This window comes from Neovison vison, chromosome X, assembly GCF_020171115.1.
Source record: "Neovison vison isolate M4711 chromosome X, ASM_NN_V1, whole genome shotgun sequence".
Taxonomy (NCBI): Eukaryota; Metazoa; Chordata; class Mammalia; order Carnivora; family Mustelidae; genus Neogale; species Neogale vison.
In genome coordinates, this window is record NC_058105.1 from 118,940,596 (window position 1) to 118,962,623 (window position 22,028).

At 44.4% G+C, this 22,028-nt stretch overlaps 2 protein-coding genes across 3 annotated transcripts in view; one reads left to right on the top strand and one right to left on the bottom strand.

Moving 5' to 3' along the window:
* SYAP1 (synapse associated protein 1) overlaps positions 1–5,644 on the bottom strand; it is a 33,680-nt gene extending 28,036 nt beyond the window's left edge. Inside the window, exon 1 of the mRNA XM_044234613.1 lies at positions 5,337–5,644. Within this exon, the coding sequence (XP_044090548.1) occupies positions 5,337–5,511 (175 nt within the window). The 5' untranslated portion in view covers positions 5,512–5,644. The remainder of the gene's footprint in view (positions 1–5,336) is intronic.
* Positions 5,645–8,995: 3,351 nt separating this feature from the next.
* Positions 8,996–22,028, top strand: part of CTPS2 (CTP synthase 2) — a 100,431-nt gene continuing 87,398 nt past the window's right edge. The window contains exons 1-3 of one of the 2 annotated variants that reach the window (XM_044234835.1): positions 8,996–9,293; positions 14,524–14,729; positions 20,461–20,631. In XM_044234835.1, the coding sequence (XP_044090770.1) occupies positions 14,564–14,729; positions 20,461–20,631 (337 nt within the window). In that variant the 5' untranslated portion in view covers positions 8,996–9,293; positions 14,524–14,563. Of the gene's footprint in view, positions 9,294–9,724; positions 10,135–14,523; positions 14,730–20,460; positions 20,632–22,028 lie in introns of those variants that run through there. The other variant, XM_044234836.1, reaches the window with a different exon arrangement.

The following is a 22,028-nucleotide window of genomic DNA, read 5'->3' on the forward strand; positions in this document are numbered from 1 at the left end:
AACAACATTCACGACACTATACTGATTACTTGGTGGCTCTGTCTTCTCAGACTGAAGGCCACCTGAAGTCCCACTGCGGCAGGGATCGAGGTTGACTGATTCACAAGTGTATCCTACAAAGTGGTGCAATGAATGTGGTAGACGGCCAGATTATTTTGTAAAAATATTCTTTGCTGATAGTCAAAGAAAGCCAAAGTTCTAAAAGAGCAGGATTCCTTTTAAGATTTTCTCAGGAAGGGGCGCCTGGGTGACTCAGTGGGTTAAAGCCTCTGCCTTTGGCTCAGGTCATGATCCCAGGTTGTGGGACTGAGCCCCGCATCGGGGTCTCTACTCAGCTGGAGGCCTGCTTCCTCCTCTCTCTCTGCCTGCCTCTCTGCCTATTTGTGATCTCTGTCTGTCAAATAAACAAATAAAATCTTAAAAAAAAAAAAAAAAGATTTTCTCAGGAAAATATTTTAAATTAGAATCATCATTTTTATTCTAAGGAGAAATGCCTTTTAAAAACTGGTATTTTAGGGGCGCCTGGGTGGCTCAGTGGGTTAAGCTGCTGCCTTCGGCTCAGGTCATGATCTCAGGGTCCTGGGATCGAGTCCCGCATCGGGCTCTCTGCTCAGCAGGGAGCCTGCTTCCTCCTCTCTCTCTCTCTCTCTGTCTGCCTCTCTGCCTACTTTTGATCTCTGTCAAATAAATAATAAAATCTTTTAAAAAATGTTTAAAAAAAGAACTGGTATTTTAGGGGTGCCTGGCTAATTGGAAGAGTGTGTGACTGTGGATCTTGGGGTCATGAGTTCGAGTCTCACATTGGGCATACGAATTACTTAAATAATAAACTTAAAAAAATTAAAACTGGTATTTAGCATACTAAATCTCAATCCTCAGATTTTAATGATTCCCAAGAGTGGAATACATGAACACAGAGAACACTGGAGGAAGTATAGTTATGGTCCTCAAGGAATGTCCTTATTTCTAAACAAATAAGCCAATAAAAGGCTCAAAGACAAGAGGACCAAGAATAATCATTGATCAGAGGCACTCAGAGGGAGGGAGGGAGAAGGTCTCCCAAGAGTAATTAGAGAGTGGGCTAGATTCTGAAGTTAGAGGGAGTGGGGTATGGGAAAGCGTGACAGGAGATTTTCAAGTAAGAAGCTCATAAAGAGAAGAAGTGGTTTATTAATTTTGCAAATTAATATATTGGGTGACACCAAGTTAAAGACAGTTTTCATTAACTGGTTAGAAAAAATTGAGACGAAGATAAGAGTTAACAGGAAGTAACAGGAGTACAATGTCCACTTCAGGAACATAGGCACAAAGAGAAGGTCTGAACTAAAGCAGCAACCAAAGAAGAAAAGGAAGACTAAATAAAATGACTCTCGGTGAGTAGGACTACACAACCTTATGGAAGGAGGGAGCAAACTGCTAACAATGAAAATAGTAATTTTAATCCCACAATCATCCTGGGAAGAATAGGTATAATCTCCCCAGTTTACAGATAGGTAAGCCAAGGCTCCCAAAGGATAAATGATCTGCCCATTAAGACAGTGGCAGACTCTGCTGACTGCCTAGCCAATGCCTATCCCCATCTTCCCTGCCAAAACATCCCCAATTTTGGGATCCAAGCTCTTGACCATTTGTACTACCTTCCCCCATGGTAAACCTGGATTTGTCATCAGAACTGAATTAGTTATGTTACTTCTGTATTGAAGAACACATACATTCTTCTGTACTGAAGCACACATGTATTTTCCTACATACACACTAACTTTTGGGGCCTTCTTAGTTGCAAACTAAGCAAGTTAGACACCTAGAATTTGAAATGCGCTTTCCTTACAGAAAGAGGATGGCCTAATTAATACAGTTCCACTGCACCTACTAAGAGTACTTTTCAAAGAAGAGGATGTAGCCCTTCCTCCATTTCTGGGCAGGGACTGGTCTTCGGGACAGTTTTGAAAAAGCCAAAGCTCATTTTTGGCCATCCTTCCACATATTTAAACTGTGCAAATGACTCATGTATTTAACACTCTCAGAGGTATGGGTTTGTTTGTTTGTTTTTTTTCAAAAGAAGAGCATAGATAAAGCTTCAATTTGGTTGACTTTAACAAAAACCAAGCAACCAATTTGTGCTGAATAAGAAGTTACTTTGGGACGTGAGGCCTCCCTTTAGGGAGGTAGGGAGGAGCTCTTCAGTGAGGTTCCCTTATAAACTGCCCTCCTTCTGAAGCAGGCAATCCTAGGAGAACAGAGTTTATCAGAAGGGAGGACCAAGAATAGGAAGGTTTGGTTTTGGGTTGGGTAACTGGTGAGTTGCCTAAATTTACAAATAGATCACCAGGAACCAGAAATATTTAGGATCCAACCTTGAAGGCAAGCACTCAACAAGTGTTTACAAAACAAACTGGGCTCCCAGGAGACTCCATGTAGATTTTAAAAGGCTAAAGAAACCAATCTATGTAGTGGGAGTCAGGCTCAGAGACACATAATTTCAGTTTTTAAGAGGGGGGTCTTTTGGGGGCACCTAGGCGGCTCAGTCGGTTAAGCCTCTGCCTTTGGCACAGGTCACGATCTCCTGGAGGTCCTGGGATCAAGCCTCCCCCACCCAATGGGGCCTTCTGCTCAGCAGGGAGTCTGCTTCTCTCTCTCTCTCTTTCCCTCTGCCACTCCCCACCGCTTGTTCTCTGTCTCTCTCAAATAAATACAATCTCTTTAAAAAAAAAAAAAAGGGAGAGAGGAGTCTTTTTAGATAACATACAGGGCGCCTGGGTGGCTCAGTCATGAAGCGTTTGCCTTCCACTCAGGTCCTGATCCTGGGGTCCTGGGATCCAGCCCCGCATCAGGCTCCCTGCTCAGTCGGGAGTTGGCATCTCCCTCTCCCTCTGCCCCTCCCTGCTGCTTGTGTTTTTTCTCTCTATGTCAAATACATATATAAAATCTTAAAAAAAAATTTTTTTAAAAAATAAAGATAACCTACCGCTTAGGATCAGTATGTAGAAAAATATCTGATCATCTCTCTTATCTTTCTGAAGGTTTATGTATAAACTAGAACCTTTACATCTTTTTAAAATAAAATAAATTTCAGAACCAAAAGAGCTCTCACTTACTTGGAAACTTTATGTTCACAATTTGTTTGTGGGCAAGGAAGTGAGGGCATATCTCCATCTAACCCAAACACCAAGAGTCTGGTAAGGAAAGCACGGGATGGGAGCATTAGACTCCAAAGTAGACACCCATATCAAAAATACATTTATTTTAGGGGTGCCTGGGTGGCTTAGTCAGTTAAGCATGTGCCTATCCCAGGGCCTGGGATAGAGCCGTGAGACAGGATCCCTGCTCACCTGAGAGTCTGCTTCTCTCTCCCCCTCTCCCTCCCCCTGCTCGTGCTGTTTCTCAAATAAATAAAATCTTCAGGAAAAAAAAAACAAACAAGTAAATACAGGGATGCCTAGATGGCTTAGGCATTGAGCATCTGCCTTCAGCTCAGGTCATGATCCCAACATCCTGGGATCCAGTCCTACATCAGCAAGGAGCCTGCTTCTCTCTCCACCTGCTGTTCCCCTTGCTTGTGTTCTCTCTCTCTCTGACAATAATAATAAAATCTTTTTTTAAAAAAAAGAAGTAAATACAAATGTGAGGTTTCAAGTTGACAATAAAGCCCTTGCTGTTTTAAAAATTGATTTCTGGGGCGCCCGATGGCTCAGTCATTAGAGCATGTGACTCTTTTTTTTTTTAAACATTTTATTTATTTATTTGACAGAGAGAAATTACAAGTAGATGGAGAGGCAGGCAGAGAGAGAGAGAGGGAAGCAGGCTCCCTGCTGAGCAGAGAGCCCAATGCGGCACTCGATCCCAGGACCCTGAGATCATGACCTGAGCCGAAGGCAGCGGCTTAACCCACTGAGCCACCCAGGCGCCCCGAGCATGTGACTCTTGATCTCAGGGTTGTGAGTTCAAGCCCCACACTGGGCATAGAGATTACTTAAAAAAAAAAAGTGACTTTTGATAGTCCCCTGAAGATCGACAAAAATGGTTCCCTATGTTCTATGAAATGGAGTAAACGCCCATACCCTGCTTTTCCTCTCAACTACCTAACATAGCCTTTCTGCTCTAATCCAATTCATCTCAAATCCCTTTGAGTATTGCAAGCTCATTTCTTCTCAATTCTCTACACAAAGGGACAGCAAACAGTTGTTCCCTCTTTAGAGATTTTGTTGGACAGCACTTAGTTTTATTTCTCTTGTGGAGTTTGGGGACCTTGAGCCAAGATTCTGTACTGCCATGTCTTGAGAGTATGTCTGTTTTCCCTGTCCCTTCCCCAAACTTCTTGAATGTTAGAGCCTTTCTTATTCAAATATGTGTTTCTTCACTCTCAGGCTCCAGCCTCCCCTATGCCCTGGCCTTTTAGTAGATTCATAAAAAATGCCTGCTTAATTTAGTGTCTACCTTTACTGCAGTTCTGTCACTTGTTGTGCCATCTGCTTTAGGCCCCACCTCCTCAAAGACGTTTTGATTATTTAAGCCCGCCAAGGTCTCCAGAATCAGAATTACCAGAGCTATGTGTTTCTTCTTCAAGCCTACTACTTTTACTCTCCTAATTAGACTGCGGCTCACAAAGAGTATGGGCTTTCAAATCAGACAGACCTAGGTTCAAATTGCACGTCTACCACTTACTATCAGTATAACTTTGAGCCATTAACTCTGGGCTTGTTCTCCCAACTCACTGGGAGGTTTAACAGATTAAAATGAGATATCAAACATCTAGTATCAAAGCTCAGGCAAAATGGACAGCTACCTTCCTGTCTTAAAAAAAAAAAAAAAAATTCCCACTGCACCGACAAAGGAGACGAGCCTGAGAGGGAGGCCTTCCGTAACTCTTCCCACGATTTACTTCAGACAACTCACTGTGCCCTAAGGGCACAAAAGGGCACTTTCCCAACCAACTTATGCTCCTCAGCGTCCCCCGCCCTGGTGCGGGTGGGGGCGTGGAGGTGAAAGCTGGAGAAATCAACAAAAAGCATTCCTTGTCAAACCTAAAGAGGTCAGACACACCGTTTTACGGAGGCCCTGGCTCCCAATGTTGACACACCTCGTCAAGACTGACCTGTCACCAGGAACTTCAGGCACAGGATTTGTTTGACTGCTAGATGAAGCTTCAGCCTTGCCCAGATCCTTACCAACCTCTCCCGTCCCAAGACGACCGAGTGACAAACTTCCTCCCCTTCCACCCAACCCACACCCCCCAACCAGTCGGGTCCGCGCACTCAGGCGTCAAGAAAAGGGAGCGGACACCGTCCCCCGCGCCCCTCACACTCTCTCTCTGGTCCCCAGGGCCGGAGGAGACTCACTGCCGAGGCCTTTCGCCTGGTGAAGGAGTTCCTGGTTCCCCGCTTGACGCGGCTCCCCGTCCGCAGACTCGGACACCACTTCAGAGCACTGCTGGGGTGGAGCGTCTCCCTCCGATTGCCGGCCACCCGCCGCCGGCTGCTCCAAGCCAAACCAACTGCTCAAACCCCGGAACATCCCGCCCGCGGGGCCGCCACTGCGGTCCCGGTCGCCGGAGACCCTAACTGGCACGGCCGGCTCCGGACTTCACAATGCGCGTCTCCCAGGGAGATGGCCGGAAGTGCGACCCCGGAGCAGCCTCTCTATCCGTCTCCCCGTCTCTATGGCCGCTCTGCGCCAGCCGCGTGTACGTCATTTCCGCAAAAGGCCCCGCCCCGTAGGCCGTTTAGTTCAGTGACTTTATGACGTTCGTGGAAAGTGGACAATGGATTTTCCCAGCGTAGTCCCGCCCGGTCCTTTCTCCTCCGGTGACTGACCCAGACGTGTAAACGGTGTCTCTGTCACTCTAAGCAGCTTGGCTGCCGATTTAGCTTCGACTTTTCAGGTCCAGCTGGGCCGTCGCCACAGAAAAGGACGTCTTTAGCCCCTTTCTGAGTCCCAGTCAAAATTGGCCCAGGGCCAATTAGTCCAACAACTAATTTACAGGGAGTACAGAGGACTAAGGAAAGTGTTAAAGGACACCACGGGATGAGGGTAGCAGAATCTAAGCCGTGAGAAACCACAGGACAAATGACCTTGTTTCTTCAAATAAATTGCAAGGAAGATAGGGGAAGGGGAACCTATAGATTACAAATGATTTAAGAGCCATAATCCGTGGCAACCTGTGGATTTTATTTGAATCCTAATTCAAACAAACATTGAGGGGAAAAGCACGACGTTTATAAGAACTGGAAATTTCAGTGCAGGATAATTCATGAAATTAAGAAATAACTAAAATTTTAATTGTGGTAGCACATCCATGAAATTTAACATCACAACCATTTTTAAGTGTACAGTTCAGTAGTGTTAAGTACATTTATATTGTGGTAACCAATCTCCAAAACTCTTCCAAGTTGCAAAACTGAGACTGTACCCATTAAACAACTCCCCATTCTCTCCTCCCACCAGCCCCTGGGACTCACCATTTTACTTTATGTCTCTCTGAGTGTGACTACTCCAGGAACCTCATATAAGTGGAATCCTACCATACTTGTGCTTTCGTGAGTAGCTTATTTCACTTAGCAGATGTTCTTGATGTTTATCTACGTTGTAGCATGTGTCAGAATTTTCCTAAAATTCTGATTTAAAAGGCTACGTTTAAAAAAGGCTGAATGATATTCTGTTGTCTGTATACACTGCCTTTTGTTTATCCATTTATGTGTTCATAGACGTTGGGATGGTTAATTTTTAAATTGTGGCGATGGTATTGTGTGTACTTAAAGGAGTTCTTTTCTTTTAGACAGTTGTACTGAGATATTTCCCAGAGAAATGATAGGATGTCTGTCATTTGCCTCAAATTAATACAGAAAGCGGAGTAGAAAATGGGTAGGGATAGAGAAGAAACAAGGTTGGTTATGGTTTGACAGGTGTGCAAGCTGGTGTTTATACTTTTATGTATGCTGCTCTATACCTTTAACTTTTTCCATAATAACATGAAAATGAAAAAAAAAAACTGGTCGAGTGAACACCTACCCCTCTAGAGCAGGGAGTGCATGAGCAGATTTCATAAGCACAGTTTTGAGCAATCTGTTGGCGAAAGACACCCATTATTCCTCCTCCTCCCACCTATTTCCAGTGTCCTGGGGGAGTATGTGGGGACAGATTATGACAGATTCTGATTCTGATTTCCCTGCTCTCCAGTTTTTCATCCTGAGGTATATTCACAGTTCAGGTTCAGGAGTTTGGCTTACTAAGGCCAAACAGCTTTTTAAAAAAGATTTTATTTATTTATTTGAGAGAGAGAGCACTAGCAGGGCAGAGGGAGAGGGAGAAGCAGACTCCCTGCTGAGCAGGGTCCCCAACTCAGAACTCATCTCAGGACCCCAGGATCATGACCGAGGCTGAAGATAGAGGCTTAACTGACTGAGCCATCAGGCACCCTAGAGTCAAACAACTTTATTGAGTTATGATTCAAATACCATATAATTAACATATTTAAAGGTTGAATTCAACATTTTTATATTATACTATTAATTTTTTAAACGGTAGTAAAATATATTTAACATAAAATTTGCTCTTTTAACTTTTTTTTTTTTTTAAGTAGGCTCCACGCTGAGTGTGGGGTTTGAATTTCTGAACCTGAGATCAGGACCTGAGGTGAACTAAGAGTCGGACACTTAACTGACTGAGCCACCCAGGTGCCCCTCTATTTTAACTATTTTTAAGTGTACAATTCAGTGGCATCAATGACATTTCAACCTGTTTTTAGGCCTTTGTCTTTAGTTCTGTCTCTTTTCTTCCTAGTCTATCAGCTCTGCACTGCTCTCCATCCTTTCCTGTGTGGACTAGACTCCCAGTGGAGTGCCACAATCTCACATTCTCTCAGGCCCTCAGCTGCCTCGGTCACCTCCCTCTACTCAGCCCACAGACTGCTTTTATCATAAATATCCATATTTATATATCTACCTATACATAGCTCATGAAATCATAGCGGGCATCATTACACACTATGGTTTCTAAACTCCCCTAGGTCTTCAATGACACTTTTGTGAGTTGGTACTCTAGTAACTCACACTGGTTATTCAAAATTTTCACCACTTTGCTAACTTCTATCTCAACTCCAAACCCTTCTGTTGTCCAGTTAGGGCCTTTCTTGTTCGGTGGTTTGTGTATGTTCTTCCCTTCCCCTGAATAACCTGTGTCCTCTCCCAGCACCAGCCATCCTCCAAGTACTCTTAAAAAGTCCATGGGTGAAGCCCTGATTAACCTCCCCGCCTCCACGTTTGTTTGTTTTTGTTACACTAGTAATGTTTGACCAACTTTACTAATTTTTTCTTTTAAAATTTTTTAATTTTATTTTTAAGATTTTATTTTTTCATTTGACACAGAGAGAGAGATCACAAGTAGGCAGAGAGGCAGGCAGAGACAGAGGAGGAAGAGAGCTCTCCGCTGAGCAGAGCGCTCAAAGCGGGGCTCCATCCCAGGACGCCGAGACCATGACCTGAGCTGAAGGCAGAGGCTTAACCCACTGCACCACTCAGGCGCCCCTAAAATTTTATTTTTAAGTAATATCTACACCCAACATGGGGCTTGAATTTACCACCCCAGAGAGCAAGAGTAGTGTGTTTCCACCAGCTGAGCCAGGGAACCCTGGAACCAGGTGCCCCAGGGAACTTTACTGATTTAAGGAGACGTATAGACCTGCCTTCAGGCCGTGAGCCCCTCAAAGGCAGGAATGGAGTTCTATTTGCGTCCTCTTAGCTTTTCTACAGTTCCTGGAGCGCAGTAAGGGATCCACAAACGTTTGTGGGCAGTGTGAAGCTCTTTATAGTGGGGAGAACTGGACGGGAGGACCCGAGTAAGGATCCCGCCTTGCCAAAAGGCAGGGGCTCACCGGGAACGTGGCGTTCATCCGCGCCCCCGAAGTGCCTCTTCTAAGTGAGCCACGGAGGGGAGGAGCAGTCCCCGGGCTGAGCGAGGCCTGGGGCCAAGTGCATCCAGGGCGGAGGGTGGCGGGAAGCTGTCTGTCTGAGGAGTCACTTTTTAGGTGCTTGTTTTGGAGCATTGCACAAACGCGGGTGCAAACCCCAAGCTCACCAGCGTGAGTCAGCGGGGCCCGCAGCAGCAGGAGAGGGAAAGGTGGGCGAGGAGGGCGCCGCGCACCCCGAGGCCCGCGCGGGCGGCGGGAAGGACCCGGTGGCGACAAGGGACACCCCTAGCGGCGGCCCCTTCCCCAGCCCTACAGGTGAGCGCGGGCCCGCCGCGGGGCGGAGCGCGCTGTCCCCACCGGCCACTCTCCCGGCGCCACCACCACCGCGCAGGTAACCTCCCGCCCGGACCTTCCCCGGACCCCCAGGGCCTCCGCGCTGGGGCCACCCGGCGTCCCCTGGGCCTCCGCGCCCCCAGTCCAGGCACGCACGTGGGGGCCGGGCGCCTTTGTCCCCTCGCCGATGGCGCCCGCGCCGAGTCGGAGAGGGGCGGGCAAGCGGCGCGTCCCCGCACCCGGCGCACGCAAGCCGCCGGCGGACGGCGGACTGCAGACGGGCGGGGGCCGGGGCTGCCCGGCCGGCGCCCGGTGCCGTCGGAACCCGCCCTGCCGCGGCCCACGATCGCGGCTCCGGAGCGTCGCGTCCCCGGGGTGCGCTTCTCCCCGCACGGGGCCTCGGAAGGGGGCGCAAGGGCCGGCTGCACCCCGGGCCCCATTTCTCCCTGGCCTCGGGAGCCCGGAGAGCCCCGAGATGGCGTTGGCGGAAGTGAAGCCCCGCGCGGAGTGAAATGGCCTTTCTGTCCCCTCCCCCGCGCAGTGCACTCGCTAAACAACGACCCTAGCATTTCCCCCAGAATAGCCGTTTAGGGCGCACTGGGGCTGAGTACGCTGCTGCTACAAGGTAGCTTTCGTTTGGCAACAGTTTTTACGGATTGGATGTATAATTTACATACAACAAAATGCCCCCATTTTAAGGGTGCAGATCAGGGATTTGACGAATTATACACTCGTGGAACCACTACCACCGCGTGGACGTACACCATTTCATTTCCGTCGTCCCGGGAAGTTCCCTCGTGCCCATTCCAGCCAGTCCACAACCCCTCTCCCCGACCTGCCTGCTTTCTAGCATAGCTGAATTTTGCCTGCTTTCGAACTTAATAAAATGGGATCATTCAGTAAGTACTCCTGTTTTTGACTAATACTACTTTTTGAGTGGTCGTCATTTGAGAAGGTGTTTCTTGGTGCTCCTGATGTTTTCAGTTGCTCTTGGGCCTGAGCTGTCCAGTGTGGTAGCCACTGGCCACGTGTGGCTCTTGACTATTGGAAATGTGCTGAGTCTGAATTGAGATGTGCTGAAATAGACACACTGAATTTTGAAGACCTGGAGCCCCCAAAAGGGGGGACATAAAATACCTCACTAGCGAATTCTTATATGGTTTGTGTGTTAAAATGATAGTATTTTGGATACATTGGGTTGAATAAGATGTTATTAAAATTAACTTACGGTTTCTCTTTACTTTTTAAATATGGCTACTAGAAAATTTAAAATTACACAGGTAGTTGTTGTAATGTTTTTATTGGACAGCAGACAGAAGAGACTCTGCGCACTCCTGTTTTGCGCAGGAGTTCTGCTCCCTGCGTATAAGAGCAAAGGAAAAACTTCAGCCTTCACAGGGGCAAAAACAACTCGATTCAAAGAGGTAGCTTGAAGAGCCTGCTTTTTCCTATAGTTTTGAAACTTGCTTCAAACTTGTTTGCTTTCAAGAGGTAGAAAGGAATAGGTGTCTCCTTGGTATTAAATTACATTTTTAAAAAAAAGATTTTATTTATTTGTCGGGGAGAAAGCACAAGCAGGGGGAGAGGCAGGCAGAGGGAGAAGCAGGCTCCCTGCCCAGCAAGGAGCAGGATATGGCACTCTGCTTTGAGGACCCTGGGATCACAACCTGAGCTGAACACAGACGCCTAACTGGCTGAGCCACCCAGGATTCCCTTGAGTTACATTTTGAAGAAGGACATTGCAAAATACCTGATGTATTTAAAAAGGCATCTTGTGATTTTTTTTTAAAGATTTTATTTATTTATTTGACAGACAGAGATCACAAGTAGTCAGAGAGGCAGGCAGAAAGAGAGGGGGAAGCAGGCTCCTGGCTGAGCAGAGAGCCTGATGCAGGACTCGATCTCAGGATCCTGGATCATGACCTGAGCCAGAGGCAGAAGCTCTAACCCTCTGAGCCACCCAGGTGCCCCAAGGCATCTTGTGACTTTTGAAAAGATAGAAAAGTAGTCACTGCCTACACCCCAACCACCTATGTATTAAAATTTAGCTTTTTGATGTAGTTTTGCTTAGTCTTAACTTAAAAACATTGTTGAGATAATATTATATTCAATTTTATATCCTTCTGTATAAGGGAGTTTTTTATGAAAAATTCTTAGGCTTTTTACAACCATATAATGTGACTTCACATGCACGCACTCTAGTTTTCAATGACATTTTTCGATTTTGCTAATTTTTACAAATAGAAAGTCATTTTAATAGGGTGACAGTGCCAGTATAGGGTACAGTGACAGCAGTGCTCATTTTGTAACTGAACCAAACAAGAGTTTGCCCACCTGGTGCTCAGCAAGCCAATAAATACTGATACTGAGTTTCTGCAGTGAAGGAAGCTAGGCTATGTATTGGTATGGTGCTACCTATGGAGCAGGGAGGGAATGCTCTGAAGTCCCAAACTCCCCAGTGGCTTGCAAGTAAGGGTTTTTTAAGGACAAGATCTGGGGCAGGGTCTCCTGAGAAGGTGGACACCATTAACTGGAGGCACGTGAGACCATGCGAGCTAACAGGTACTCTCCTGCAACTTTGTCTGGTCCCCCGGAGGTTTTTCCATCTCAGGAGACTGGGAATCTGAAAAATATCTTTGTTCTTTATGTTGGAGATTTCATTAGGTACATCTGGTAATTATATCTTTAAAAAATTTTTTTTAAAGATTTTATTTATTTATTTGAGAGAGAGAGAGAGAGAAAGAGAAAGCATGAGCAGGGGAGGGGTAGGGGGAGAAGTAGCCTCTGCTGAGAGAGCCCGATGTGGGGCTTGATCGTGGGACCCCAGGATCATGACCTGAGTTGAAGGTGGATGCTTAACCAGCTGAGCCACCCAGGTGTTGCAGTAAATATATCTTTATTTGTAAGTGAGTAGAGTTGCATTCCTACAGGTTTCTTGGCCAGTCCAGCTATGCCTGGGGGCGATATGACCTCTAGTTGTCATTCTTTCATCTCAACTAACAAAACAGATCCTGACTAAAAATTGCCTCTTACTCTCACAGGAAAGGTGAAGTCCAAGAGGGCAGGGACCTTGACTTTTTGTCTACCCCCATGTCCCCAGGACTTGGGAACATCTTAAGCATAATTGACCTATAATAAACATTTGTGAGCTGATTGAAAAATGATAACAGCTTTCATTAAGCACTTGGGTACTCACTTTGTAAATGCCCGCCCGCCTCTATCAGGCAGGCACTGTTATGATCTCTGTGTACTGCACAGGTAGAGAAATCTGAGGTTTAGAAAAGTTGAAGAAGTCGTCCAGGGTCATAGCTGTAAATAACAGAATCAGCATTTGCACCCAGGCTGTCTGACTTGAGATGAGGGATACTTACTGAAATAGAAGAAAGCAGCAGGAGGGGGGAGTGGGTAAGGGAGAGCTGCCTGTAAGGGTGGCTGTGTGGCTTAGTCATTAACTGTCTGCCCTCGGCTCAGGTCATGATCCCAGGGTCCTGGGATTGAGCCCCACATCAGGCTCCCTGCTCAGTGGGAAGCCTGCTTCTCCCTCTCCCACTCCCCCGCTTGTGTTCCCTCTCTCGCTGTCTTTCTCTCTGTCAAAGAAATAAAATCTGAAAGAATGAAAGAAAGAAAGAAAGAGAAAGAAAGAAAGTAAAAAAAAATTACTCCTATAATGACTACCTGGGCCAGTAGGGCTGGAAAGAGGTGAATATTCAGATAGATTTTGGATCTATAGGAGGAGCATTCTGGGTTTGGATCCATGGTTAATCTTTTGGGCTAAATCTAGCTGGAGTGAGCAAAATGACAGGTGGCTAGAGAAGAGGAACAATGGCCTTGAATGGGATCATCTGGAGTGTATAGAAAGGCAGGTCCAGGGACTTAGGGAAGCCATCTGGGATGGGACTTGTGTATTTTGGATGGTTTCAGTTCACTTGCCTTGACCGTGGTCGACTAGTTTAAATTGAACTCAGAGCACTGCAGTGAGATAACCTTACACACCTTCAAGTGCTGATCGTTTGATTTGAAAGGAGAGGAAACTGCAAAATCAGTTTATTCTTTTTTTTTTTTAAAGATTATTTATTTATTTATTTGACAGAGAGAGATCGCAAGTAGGCAGAGAGGCAGGCAGAGAGAGAGGAGGAAGAAGGCTCCCCGCTGAGCAGAGAGCACGATGCGGGACTCGATCCCAGGACCCTGAGATCATGACCTGAGCCGAAGGCAGCGGCCTAACCCACTGAGCCACCCAGGTGCCCAAAATCAGTTTATTCTTTAGTTCATTTAATCCTCACACACACCTATGAGATTTTTATAAGGTTGGCATATATGAAGACTGATTTTTTTTAAAAAAGGCTTTATTTTTTGGAGCAATTTTAGATTCACAGCAAAAATGAGCAGGAAGCACCGAGTTCTCATGCACTCCCTGCCCCTACAAGCATAGCCTTCCCCGCTACCAACATCTAGAACCAGAGGGGTTCGTTTGTTACAATGGATGAACCTACACTGATACAGCATTATCATTCAAGCTCCATTATAGGTTGATGTTGCAGTTTGCTCTTGGCCTTGTTCATTCTGTGGCTCTAGACAAATGCATAATGACTTGTATCCACCGTTATAATATCATACAGAATAGTTTCGCTGCCCTAAAAATCCTCTGTGCTCTACATATTCATTCTTCCCTCTCCCCCAACCCCAGGGACCCACTGATCCTTTTGTTATCTCCATAGTTTGCCTTTTCCAGAATGTTAAGTAGTTGGAGTCCTACAGTATGTAGGACAGTATGTATGTAGCCGTCTCCGGTTGGCTTCTTTCACTTAGTAATGTGCACTGCAGTTACCCCCATGTTTTTTCATGGTTTGAGAGCTCATTTCCTTTTAGTGCTGAGTAATACTCCAAGGAACTAGTATTTTTTATTCCGTTTCACAGATGAAGAAACAGAAGGATTAGTAACTTGCCCAGGTACAGCTTGTACAGATCAGTCTGATTCCAGATCGTTTTCTCTTAGAAATTTTACCATGCTTCTGAATCCCAGAGAAATTGGGTTTCTCATAATGAAGTTTGTCACACAATAGAGTTGGGGTAAATGGAAAATACGGGCGACTTCGCTTGCAGAAAGTATCCATCGCTTTCTGCATATAGCCAAAAATGTAAAACCTGGAAGGGAAGACTTTGTTTCAAAAGTTTACTTTATATGGAAAAATGCCATGTGCTTTTGAAATTCTGGTTTAACACACTCCTGCTTTACTGGTTTGAGAATATGATTCTCTTCCCTGACTCTTAATTTTGTTACCTTTCAGATTATTTCTGGGTGCTCGCACTCAGCCACCTCCTCCACCAATGAAGTACATCCTGGTCACTGGAGGGGTCATCTCAGGCATTGGTAAAGGGATCATTGCAAGCAGCATTGGGACAATTCTAAAGTCATGTGGACTCCGAGTTACTGCCATCAAAATTGACCCTTATATTAACATCGATGCAGGCACTTTTTCTCCTTATGAGCACGGTATGAAAGAGAATAACTTCCCCCTCTTATGAGGCACTGGGTTAAATTGCAGTTCTTTCCTGTATGGGGGGTAATTTCTTGAGAATAGAGTTCGGAAGTAGAGTTGCTGGATCAGTCATTATGAACACGTGAAATGTTCTCATGGTTGTTGATACATTTGGAAAACAGTGTATAAGGATACCATTTTCATTGTACCTTTTACAGTACAAATTGTGTTTTGTTTTATTTTTACCGTAAAGGTAATATAGTTCTCTTAACATTTCATTGTTAAGAGAAAAAGTCAGACAATATGGTATATATTGACAGTTACACTGACAATATAGAAAGGCACGAAGAAAATAAAAGTCCTCCATTTCCCAGCACTAAAAGTAACTATTATTGGGGCGCCTGGGTGGCTCAGTGGGTTAAGCCTCTGCCTTCGGCTCAGGTCATGATCCCAGGGTCCTGGGATGGAGCCCCGCATCGGGCTCTCTGCTCTGCAGGGGGCCTGCTTCCTCCTCTCTCTCTGCCTGCCTCTCTGCCTACTTGTGATCTCTGTCAGATAAATAAAGAAAAAAATCTTTAAAAAAAAAAGTAACTATTATTAATGTTGACATTGTAATGTACATGCTGATTATTTTTAAAAAGGCATTAACACTTACATACTTTCTTTTTAAACTTTTTACATACAAGCAGGCAAGTGCACAGATCATAAGTGTACCACTTGATAAAGTGAACCTACTGGGCAACCAGCCCACAGACCAAGAAACAGACCCCCCCCTACCCGGGCAATGTCCCTTTCTAATCTTTCCCCACCTGAAACCACCAAGGTAACTGCTGTCCTGTCTTCTAACACCACAGGTTACTTTTGCTTTTTTTTTTTTTACTTATTATTTTATTTTTTTTACTTTTTTGTTTTGTTTTTGCATAATGCACTGCATAACCTACTAGCAGGGACAGATGAGCATAACCAAGTGGTTTTTCAGCAATCAGGAAAGTGCTTCCTTAATTAATGTTCTCCAAACGCTTTGACATGTACTAACGATTAACTCCAGAGATTACTTTTGCTTATTTTTGACCTTTAAATAAATTGAATCTTATAGTCATGTCAGTTTTTAATCTAATTTTTAAAACAGTACTGTGGGCATTTGTATATATTTTAAACTTTTTGTTTGTTTTAATTTTTTAAAAAATCTTATTCATTCATTTGAGAGAGAGAGAGACAGCAGGAGCAGGGGGAGAGGGAGAAGCAGGCTCCCCACTGAGCAAAGAACCCGATGAGGGGCTCCATCCCAGGACCCTGGGATCATGACCTGAGCTGAAGGCAGATGCCTAATCAACTAAGACACCCAGGCACCCCTGTGTTTTATACTCCGAAGGCTCCACAAAATCTGTATAATAATGGGAAGTAATTTCCAATGTATTGATATTATAAACAACACTGTGATGGGAATCTTTAACATTTATTTTTTTTAGACATAAATGCCTACACACAGAATTTCTGATTCCACAGGGAGGTGCGCTTTTCAGGCTTTTTGACATATAATGCATATTACCCAAGGTTTTTAGATTCATGATCTCTTACCTATAAGTGTAAAATCCAGAAAGTTCTGAAAACTTTAAATTTTTCATAAGTTTGTGGCTATTTATAGTCTTTTTTTACAAGTTTTGAAAAGTGAGGGGCACCTGGCTGGCGCAGTACTTAATCGTCTGCCTTGGGCTCAGGTCACGATCCCAGGCTCCCGGGATCAAACCCCACGTTGGGCTCCCTGCTCAGCGGGATACCTGCTTCTCCCTCTCCTACTCCCCCTGCTTGTGTTCCCTCTCTCACTATGTCTCTCTCTGTCAAATAAATAAATAAATAAAATCTTTAAAAAAAAAAGTTTTAAAAACTGAAAAATCTTCATAAAGCCATGACTATTTCTAGTCTTTATTCCATTTGGAATGTGTTTGCTTTTGGGGTGTTTTCTAATATATGGCAAGTGTTCTGTATTACCTTTGCATAATCTGAAAAACTTCAGATTTCAACTTCCATATTGTTTCTAAGAATTCTCTGATAAGGGCTATGGATCTGCACCAATTTATATACAAATCAACAGTGTATAAGAAGGTCTTTTTTTTTTAATATCCCTGCTGAATATTATTCTTTTGAAACTTTACTAACCTGAGAGAAAACCAAAAACAACAAAAAAGGGTATCTCATTGTTCTAACTTAGATTTCTTTGGTTTTCATTTTGTCTGTGGAGTGAATGATTGAAGTGAATGGATAGATTGTATTTTTGTTTGAAAGTATTACCCAACTTCCTTCTGTGGAGTAAATTTCCTTGTCCCTTTGACTTTGGACTTTGGTCATTTAGGATGGTGAACTCGTCCGGGTATGCTTGGGATTTTCCGGTTTTGAAACTGAAAGTCCAAATCCTGGGAACCCTATTAGTCCTGGGCAAACCCAAGAGCGTGGTCACCTTATTTGGTCATGTGGTTTGTTTTTTCCCTAGGAGACATTAGTGAATGTGACATCTGTCTTGTTGAAAATAGAAATTTTCAGTGCAGTGGCATGATTTGGCTCTGTCTCTTTGGTGCTTCTGCTCTCTGCCATGAGAACCACCTGCTCTGTATAGGGACTTCTCCTTCAGTCTGGGTCCTGGAATGAGACCAAGTTGACTCACAACTAACCCACAGCCCCCACATAACACCTAACCCAGGGGAGAAATCAATAAACATTTTGTAAGTTACTAAGATTTTAGGGTTGTTTAGTATTCAGTAAAGTTGACTAATTCCATGTGTTATGCCAGTTTTCCTTTGGATTTTTTATTTTTTATTTTTTTAAATTTATTTTTATCTTTTAAAAGATTTTATTTATTTGTTTGGCAGACAGAAATCAGGAGTAGGCAGAGATGCAGGCGGGGGCCAGGAGAGCAGGCTCCCTGCTGAGCAGAGAGCATGATGCGTGCGGGGCTCGATCTTAGGATGCTGAGATTCTGACCTGAGCCGAAGGCAGAGGCTTAACCCACTGAGCCACCCAGGCGCCCCAAAGATTTATTTATTTGAGAGAGAGAGAGTGTATGCCAGCGTGCAACCCATGGGGAGGGGCAAAAGGAGAGAGAATCTCAACCAGGCTTCCCACTGAATGCGGAGCTCAAACCAGGGCTGGATCTCATGACCCTGAGATCATGACCTCAGTGGAAATCAAGAGTGGGAGGCTTAACTGACTGAGGCACCCAAGCGCCCCACTTTGGATGTTTTAAAAATGATTTTCAAGGGTACCTGGGTGGCTCAGTTGGTTAAGCTACTGCCTTCGGTTTGGGTCATGATCCCAGGGTCCTGAGATTAAGTCCTGTGTCGGGCTCCCAGATCTGCGGGGAGTCTGCTTCTCCCTCTGACCTTTTCCCCTCTCATGCTCTCTCTCTTTCATAAATAAATAAAAAATTTTAAAAAATGATTTTCAAAAATATTTTACATAAAGTATTAACCTATATATATATATAGAGAGAGAGAGAGAGTGTGTGTGTTTAACTCTGTTTGAAATTTGTCATAATATTACCTCTGCTAGTTATTAATAAATTTCCACTTAACCATTTTTTAAAAGGTTTTTAATTTATTATTTATTTGACAGAGAGAGATTACAAGTAGGCAGAGAGGCAGGCAGAGAGAGAGGAAGGGAAGCAGGCTCCCTGCCGAGCAGAGAGCCCTACTCAGAACTCGATCCCAGGACCCTGAAATCGTGACCTGAGCCGAAGGCAGAGACTTAACCCACTGAGCCACCCAGGCGCCCCTCCACTTGCCATTTATGTGATTAAATGTATCAACTGTTTCTTTTATGTTTCTGTCTTTGATGTCACCTTTAGGCTTCTCTGCCACAGGAATATTTAAATATTCATATATATTTTCTTCTGGAACTTTTATAGTTCCATTTACTTTTACTTTAACATTGTTAACACAGCTGGAATTGAATTTGGTGTGAGATAAAGATGTAACATGATTTTTTTTCTAATTTTTTTCTGATTAGACAACTATTCCTAATGGCATTTCTCAAAGATTTCATCCTTTTCTTCCTGACTTGAAATGCCACCTTTTATTATATACCACATTTCTGCCTATACTTAGGTCTATCTTTGAACTCTGTTCTCTTCTGAATTTCTATGTTTATTCCTGCCTATCATTTTAAAAGCTGCAGCTTTCGATTATCAAGGAGGTCAGAGCCTTCCACGTTCCTTTTCTTTTTCCTTTGTTTTCTCTCTGTCTCTCTCTCTCTTTTTTTAAGTGCAAAAATGTGTTTTTATTATCCCTCTAGCAAAGCATTAACTTCTTTTGTTGTTCCTTTGTTTTTTTCTTAACCGCAGAGTGTTTGTTGTCTTCAGAATTAACTTAGGAATCATTTTGTCCAAGTTTACAAGAAATTGCACTGGAATTTTTGGCAAAAATTTCTTTAAATTTATTAATTAATTTGGGGAGGAATTAAAGACGCAAAATGTTGACTGGCCCATTCAGGAACTTTAGAAGTGGTTTTCCTTTTATTTATACCTTGTTTTATGTCTGTGAAGTAAGCTTTTTAAGTTTTATAAATATAGTTCCTACATTTCTTCAAAGTTTATTTCTGAGTGTTTTATTTACTTTGATTTCTGATGATAGCTTTGGGGTTTTGGTTTTTTTTTCAAGTCATATATTAAATTCTTTTATGTAATAGGGATCGTTTTGTTTTTTGTTTTTTTAAAGTTTTTTTTTTTTTTAGAATTTATTTATTTATTTGACAGAGAGAGATCACAAGTAGGCAGACAGGCAGGCAGAGAGAGAGGAGGAAGCAGGCTCCCTGCTGAGCAGAGAGCCTGATGTGGGGCTCGATCCCAGGACCCTGGGATCATGACCTGAGCTGAAGGCAGCGGCTCAACCCACTGAGCCACCCAGGCGCCCTAAAGATTTTATTTTTTTAAGTAGTCTCTACACTCAATGTGAGGCTCAAATTCACAACCCTGAGATCAAAAGTCACATGCTCCACCTACCAAGCCAGCCATGACCCCAATAAGGATCTTTTTGGATATTTTGGTTTTGTGACTTTGTTCCATCTTTTTATATATTGAAATATATGTATGCATATATATTTCAATCTTCCTTTACTCACTGCTATTTGTTAAAAGGGCTTTTAAAATTTATTTTTCGTGTGTTGGTTTTGGTAATCACACCTGTTTTTCTGAAAACCAACTGTAGTATCATCCTCAAGTTGAAAAAAATCTGTTGGAACTTTTATTATAACTACAGTAAATCTAAGAATCTATTTAAGGACTTGTCATCTGAGGTTTTTCTTTCTCTTCTAGGAATATAATGGGTATATACTTTTTTTTGTTTTTTTAAGATTTTGTTTATTGGGGCACTTGGGTGGCTCAGTCCGGTAAGCATCTGCCTTGGGCTCAGGTCATGGTCCCAGGGTCCTGGGACGGAGCCTCCAGTCCAGCTCCCCGCCCAGCAGGAAGTCTGCTTCTCCCTCTGCCTCTCCCATTGCCCTCCCCCTGCTCCTGCTCCTGCCTCTCAAATAAATAAATAAATAAAGATTTCATTTCTTTTTAGAGAGAGTATATATGCTTTTGTAGGGGGGGAGAAGAAGGGGAAGGGGGAGAGAAGCAGGCTCCCCACTGGGCTCGATCCCATGACCCTGAGATCATGCCTGAGCTGAAAACAACAGTTGGATGCTTCACTGTCTGAGCCAGCCAGGTGCCCCTGAAAAGAAATTTTTAATATTTACATTGCCTTTTTATCCTAGGCGAAGTGTTTGTCTTAAATGATGGTGGAGAAGTTGATTTAGACCTTGGAAATTACGAACGGTTCTTGGATATTAACCTTTATAAAGACAACAACATTACCACTGGGAAGATATATCAGCATGTGATCAATAAAGAGAGGCGTGGCGATTACCTGGGGAAAACAGTACAAGGTATTGTGTCCCACACAGCTCAGCGAGTCGTGTCGGTAGAGCACCCACACCCTGGTCGGAATGGATGTGAAGGGAGGAGCTCCCTGAGCTCTCCAAGTTCTAATCCTTTTCAAATCTTGCTTTCTTCCCCTTTTTCGTTTTCTTCAGAGGTGCCTGCTTCACCCTCCATGTTCTTGATTGTATTTTCTTCGGTCTTTTTCTTTATTACTAATGTTGTTTTCTCTCGGTATGTATCTGTCTGTAGCTATTATTTATAAAATCCATGCAGAGCCATGCATTCATCATTTTTACCTGATTGAGGTACAGACTTTTTTCGTTTGTTGTTTGTCTGTCCCCTTCCTTCTTGTATCTTTGCATGGATGTGAGTTATACCCCTTTAAGGACAGTGTGCGGAAGGACTGGGGGATGGAACTGCAGTGGCTGGTAGTGTGGTCTGACTCTGCTTCATCAACTCTTTTCCTGAGTGGTATGATTCTCTTTTGTCTCGGGAGAGACCCCTGCCCTCCCGTGGTTCCCCCCACCCCTGGCAAGTCTTGTATTCACGGGTTTCCGCACAGTAAGGTAAAGGTGATAATTCCCCATCTCCTTTAAATCACGTGTTGGATCTAGCTGAGAGGTAGACATGGGGGCCGGATAGATGAAGATCAAAAGAGCATCGGTGTAATTCCTGAAACTGGAACGTGCGGGTTAGAGCTCAGCCATAGCTGTGCTTTCTTATAGCTTTTCCCCTGAGTGTAGATCTTGGGAAGACCCACAAGAAGGAGAGGTGCTGCCTCACACCTGCCACATTCCCGTGATGGGGAGAGAACAAGGCCCCAGGCCTGGGCTCTGACTCCTGATCCCTGGGCTGCCGACGTGGAGGCAGAGCCCGGGCAACACCTGCCCTGCGCTGCCCGCCCCCCCGTTCCCCGCCCTGGCCCTGCTGCCTAAAGGGGCCAAACAGCCCATGTAATGTGGGTTGCTCCAAATGCACCAGTGGGTGACAAGGTCCTCCCGCTCTGAGGGAGCACCTAGCGCTAGGGAGAGCCGGCAACAGATGCCCCTTTTCTTCGGCTTCCCAGAGGGCCACGTTTCTGCTTCGTGTATCCCATTAGATTAGTTGGCTGCACTGTGAGGCCGTCCCCATGCACCCGCAGGGATGTCCGCTTTCTGTCCCTTTGGCAGAGATACATAGCTGCCGGCCTGTTCACTACCAACGGGCCTCTGGGCCTCAAATGCTTGTGGAGTTGTCACCACAGTTAACCCACGGAACCCAGCTTGCAGCAGGCCCGACAGTCCTCCTTGCAGTTTTTAGTTGGCCTCATAGGTGTTTCTAGATGCCTTGTCGACGGCATTTCTGCTTTCTGATTCTTGTTCTCTGTGGTCGGCCAGTTTCAAAAGAAATGACATAACATTTA